This window comes from Pyrgilauda ruficollis, unplaced genomic scaffold (assembly GCF_017590135.1).
Source record: "Pyrgilauda ruficollis isolate IOZ18807 unplaced genomic scaffold, ASM1759013v1 scaffold1446, whole genome shotgun sequence".
Lineage (NCBI taxonomy): Eukaryota > Metazoa > Chordata > Aves > Passeriformes > Passeridae > Pyrgilauda > Pyrgilauda ruficollis.
Genome location: NW_024513055.1, coordinates 1 through 5,504, shown reverse-complemented (window position 1 = coordinate 5,504; position 5,504 = coordinate 1). Strand labels below are relative to the sequence as shown.

The window sequence follows — 5,504 nt, the reverse complement described above, 5'->3', positions numbered from 1 at the left end:
CTTCTCTCCGAGGAATCCTTCCCGAACAAGTAGGGGTGAGGGGCCGTGTGGGTTTGCTTTCTGGGGGGGCCCCCTTTGGAGGTTTTCTCCCAGATTTGCCCTAATCCAGGACAAAGACTTAGACAGCACAGCAGGATAGGGGGTTCATTTGGAGAATAGTCCTCGACTCAGCAACAATTTCTACTGCACGGCCTGCTCACCTTGCACAGTTATGAAACCATCATTTCAAACAGCTTCTCATCAGCCTCTTTCTCAAGGTAAATCTGACAAATTGCAATAGATTCTCTTAGTGCTTCTGCTTCCTATTCCCCACATGCACATTTTTCTCCTAGAAAGCTGCAGTAATGATGTGCTGAAAAACACCAGTCAATGTTTCCTATTTAAAAGTACTGAACAGAATTGAGAAAATGAGCTGCAACCTCCCTGGAAACAAATGCCGGAAAGAAAGTGTAATTACAACTCTGAAGGAGCTCTATAGCACAGTGTTGCACAGAGATACAGATGGATAATGGAGATTTCACAGAGAATTTATTGGCTGTTCTAGACAAGAATTGAGGTCGTACACAAACACTTACTATGGAAAATGTTACTGTGGGAGGACTGTCATTGTCTTTCATGACAGAGAAACCAGGATCAGAACAGCAAGGGCACTGCCTTTGGCACCAAGCATGAAATCAAACCATTTCTCTGCCAAACCCACACAGCTTGAATGACTTTCCTGGCACAGAACTGAGCTCTCACCCTCCTCACTCTGCATTCACAGCCTGCAGTTTCACCATCAACACATACCAAAATTTTAGTTCCACGCTGACCACAGAGAAAACAACACCTTGGGGAAACATTTATTCATGAAGTTGTATTTCTTGAATGAAATATTCAGGGTCAGGTTGACTGGGGCTCTGAGCAACCTGCTCTGGTGGAAGATGTCCCTGCCCATGGCAGAGGAGCTGGAACAAGAGGATCTTTAAGGTGCTTTGCAACACAAACCATTCTATGACTCTGTGTTTCTAGGATAATGTGATTACATGTACAGCTTCAAGGGATGGATGAGAGATGCTCTCCCTCCTGGACAATTATATGTTTTGGAGTTTGCAGGATTGCTGAAGAATTTCCCAGGGTGAGGTTATGATGCTTGTATCCCCAGTCGTGCGTTCTGTTAATGCTGGATATTTTGTTCTGTGCCTTCAAGACTGGCTCTGAAGAGCAAGGTTTGTTTTGGTTTGTTATCAGCCTGTTCTCTCAAGGCTGGAGGGACAGAGATGGGGCAGTACACAGTGCAGTTTTTGATTTTTTGGGATTTGCTTTTTGCTATGCTCTTGCTTCTTGCTGTGCTCCTGCTTTGCATTTGCTTTTTGCTTCTGCTTGTTAGTTAGTTCAGCTAAGCAGTCCACATTTTTCCCTGGTCTGGTTTTTTCCTTTCCCTTTTTGGAACCATTCAAACCTGCTCTGGACTGGGACCTGGGAAACACCGAGAGTTTACATCTTGTGGCTGCAGCAGCCATCCCCAGCGCCAGGGGGAGCGACAGCAGAGCGATCATCCCCGGGAAGGACTTTCTGAATTTGTCATCCTTTTCAGATCAGTGAAAGTGTTGTCATCTGGTATTGTTCATTTTGTGTGCTGGGGGTGTTTTGCCTGTCAAATAAACAGGTTCTTTCCACTTCTCTCCGAGGAATCCTTCCCGAACTGGTAGGAGTGAGGGGCCATGTGGGTTTGCTTTCTGGGGGGGCCCCCTTTGGAGGTTTTCTCCCAGATTTGCCCTAATCCAGGACAAAGACTTAGACAGCACAGCAGGATAGGGGGTTCATTTGGAGAATAGTCCTCGACTCAGCAACAATTTCTACTGCACGGCCTGCTCACCTTGCACAGTTATGAAACCATCATTTCAAACAGCTTCTCATCAGCCTCTTTCTCAAGGTAAATCTGACAAATTGCAACAGATTCCCTTATCACTTCTGCTTCATATTCCCCACATGCACATTTTTCTCCTAGAAAGCTGCAGTAATGATGTGCTGAAAAACACCAGTCCATGTTTCCTATTTAAAAGTACTGAACAGAATTGAGAAAATGAGCTGCAACCTCCCTGGAAACAAATGCCGGAAAGAAAGCGTAATTACAACTCTGAAGGAGCTCTGTATCACAGTGTTGCACAGAGATACAGATGGATAATGGAGATTTCACAGAGAATTTATTGGCTGTTCTAGACAAGAATTGAGGTCGTACACAAACACTTACTATGGAAAATGTTACTGTGGGAGGACTGTCGTTTTCATTCATGACAGAGAAACCAGGATCAGAACAGCAATGGCACTGCCTTTGGCACCAAGCATGAAATCAAACCATTTCTCTGCCCAAACCCAACAGCTTGAATGACTTTCCTGGCACAGAACTGAGCTCTCACCCTCCTCACTCTGCATTCACAGCCTGCAGTTTCACCATCAACACATACCAAAATTTTAGTTCCATGTTGGCCACAGAGAAAACAACACCTTGGGGAAACATTCATTTGTGAAGTTCTAGCTCTTAAATGAAATATTCAGGGTCAGGTTGACTCCACACGCTGCCCCCCACAGGCTTTTCAAAGTGGCACAACTTCGAGAGGATCCTTCATCCTCATAACAGGCAGACAGACATGATCAAGGACTGCTTGTTGCCTGGTCAAGTCCTCATCGTGGGACAAAGATCAAAGTATGGATGACACAAATACTTCCTGCTGACCTCCACTATGTCTCATGGACAGTGATAAACAATGAAAACGATGGGCAGAGAGATTCCACAGAAAGTCTTCAGCATTTTGTTCAAGACACATTCAACCTAGTCAAGCACATGTGCTCTTGGGAAAACACATGAGCCTCCTAAAAAGCTGTATTTCTTAATAATGCGATCCATCCCTTTAGGAGATCTAATACTAAGAGAAACTCAGTTTCTAAAAAGCACAGCTGACATAGGGGAACAATACCTGCAACCTGATCAATACCAAAACTTCTGATCTAAAAAAGAGCTTGCCAGCAGCAGCCTTTTCCCTGCTTTTTTCTTCACTAAAAGGAAGGCTGAGGACACATTCCATGTTCACATAACAACAGCAAAGTGCAACAGCCTTCAGAATTTCATCGAAAAAAATTTACTATGCTTTAAGGAAAATCTCCTATGCAAGACAGAGAACACGGCGGGGAAAGGGCAGGGGAGCATCAAAAGAAAGCGTCGCGGAGAGAATCTGGAGCGAGAAACTCACCGAGGGAGGGGCAGAAGACGCGGGCAGGGCGGCGGCCGGGTCCTCGTCCCCGAGCAGGGGCGCGGGCTCGTCGGGCGGCGGCCGGGCCGGGAGGGTGTCGCAGCAGCTGGCGGCCGAGAAGCGCAGCTGGCTCTTGCGCGAGTCGGCCGTGAGCGACACGTCGTGCGAGTAGGACTGCAGGAAGGCGCGCACGCCGTCGATGCCCACGAAGTGCGACACGGGCACGCCGCGCAAGGCGCCGCTGTCGGCCGGCAGCAGCTGCTGGCGGTGCCAGCGGCGCAGGCGCAGCGCCAGCAGCAGCAGCAGGAAGGCCACGAAGAGGCACGACACGGCGGCCACGGCCAGCACGAGCCAGCGCGTCAGGCTGGCGGCCGGCTCGCCCGGCGCCGCCGCCTCGTCGGCCGCGCTGCCCAGCTCGGCCAGCAGCTCGGCCACGCTCTCGGCCAGCACCACGCTCAGCGTGGCCGTGGCCGAGAGCGCCGGCCGCCCGTGGTCCTTGACCAGCACCACCAGGCTCTGGCGCGCCGCGTCGCGGGCCAGCGGCGAGCGCGCCGTGCGCACCTCGCCGCTGTGCAGCCCCACGCGGAACAGCCCCGGCTCCGTGGCCTTGGCCAGCTCGTAGGACAGCCACGCGTTCTGCCCCGCGTCCGCGTCCACCGCCACCACCTTGGCCACCAGCGCGCCGGCCTCCGACCAGCGCGGCGCCAGCTCCACGCCCGACCACGCCGCGCCCGAGCCCGCCGCTGCGCCCGGCGGCGGGTACAGCACCTGCGGCGCGTTGTCGTTCTCGTCCACGATCAGCAGCCGCACCGACACGTTGCTGCTCAGCGCCGGCGCGCCGCCGTCCTCCGCCCGCACCCACAGCTGCAGCTCGCGCAGCTGCTCGTAGTCGAAGGAGCGCAGCGCGTACAGCGCGCCCGTCTCCGCCTGCACCGACGCGTACGACGACAGCGGCGCGCCCCGCACCCGCCCCTCCGCCAGCCGGTAGCGCACGCGCGCGTTCTGCCCCCAGTCCGCGTCCGTGGCGCGCACCGTCAGCACCAGCGCGCCCGCCGCGTTGTTCTCCGCCAGCCGCGCGCTGTAGCGCTCCTCCGCGAACACCGGCGCGTTGTCGTTCACGTCCAGCACCCGCAGCGCCAGCACCGCGCTGCTCTGCAGCGCCGGCGACCCGCCGTCGGCCGCCCGCACCGTCACGTTGTACTCCGGCACCTGCTCCCGGTCCAGCTCTCTCGCTGTCACCACGCTGTAGTAGCTGCCGTGAGAGCTCTCCAGCCGGAATGGGACATCCCCATCCAGCGAGCAGCGCACATCGCCGTTAGGCCCGGAGTCCAGATCCTGGACATGCAAAAGGACCACCACGGTCCCCGTCGGGGAATCTTCAGAAATCTCGCTCAGTGCTGATTGCACGGAAATCTCGGGTGCATTGTCATTGACGTCTGTCACTGTGATAGTAACTTTCGCCGTGTCAAAAAGCTCTCCTCCATCATGTGCTTGAACTTCAAGTTCGTGAGAGGCGATTTCCTCGAAATCCAAGTCGTCTCTAACAGTTATTTCTCCTGTCTCAGAGTGGAGATTAAAAAGTTCTGAAGCACGATCTGAAATTTTATGGAAACTGTATTTCACCTGTCCGTTCAGACCCTCGTCGGCGTCCGTGGCCGTGACAGTGACGAGGACAGAGTCCACGGGCACGTCCTCGGGCACACGCACCGTGTACTCCGCCTGGCTGAACACGGGCGCGTTGTCGTTCGCGTCCACCACGGTCACGCGGATCCGAGCCGTGCCCGTCCGTGCCGGATCGCCGCCGTCGCTCGCCCTCAGCACCAGCTCGTGAAACGCCGCCTCCTCCCGGTCCAGCGCCTTGGCCAGCACCAGCTCGGGACGCTGATCGCCGCCGGGGCCCGCCTGCACGGCCAGCGAGAAGTGCTTGTCGCCGCTCAGCTCGTAGCCCTGCAGGGAATTCCGGCCCGAATCTGGGTCTTGTGCTTCTCGAAGAGGAAATCGCGACCCCGGGGCTGCCATCTCGCTCACTCTTAATTCTTTTTCCATCTCTCTGAAGCTGGGCGCGTTATCATTAATGTCTGTGATTTCCACTTCTATTTCATAGAACTTCATTTCCCCCTCCACTATCAGCTCACAGCGCAGCACGCATTGTTGCACGCGCTCGCACAGCTGCTCTCTGTCGATTCTTTGCGCCGTCACTAAATGTCCCGTCTTCCCATGCACAGCGAAATATTGCCTCCTACCCTTGGAGACAACGCGGACGGAATTATCCCG

At 54.2% G+C, this 5,504-nt stretch overlaps 1 protein-coding gene across 1 annotated transcript; it reads right to left on the bottom strand.

Annotated features, from left to right (window-relative positions):
- Positions 1 to 3,099: 3,099 nt before the first annotated feature.
- Positions 3,100 to 5,498, bottom strand: LOC121349804 (protocadherin gamma-A10-like; the record flags this gene model as incomplete). Its single annotated transcript, XM_041460559.1, has 1 exon — positions 3,100 to 5,498. A coding segment is annotated over one exon (2,355 nt), but the record flags the coding sequence as incomplete, so codon positions are not given.
- Positions 5,499 to 5,504: the final 6 nt, after the last annotated feature.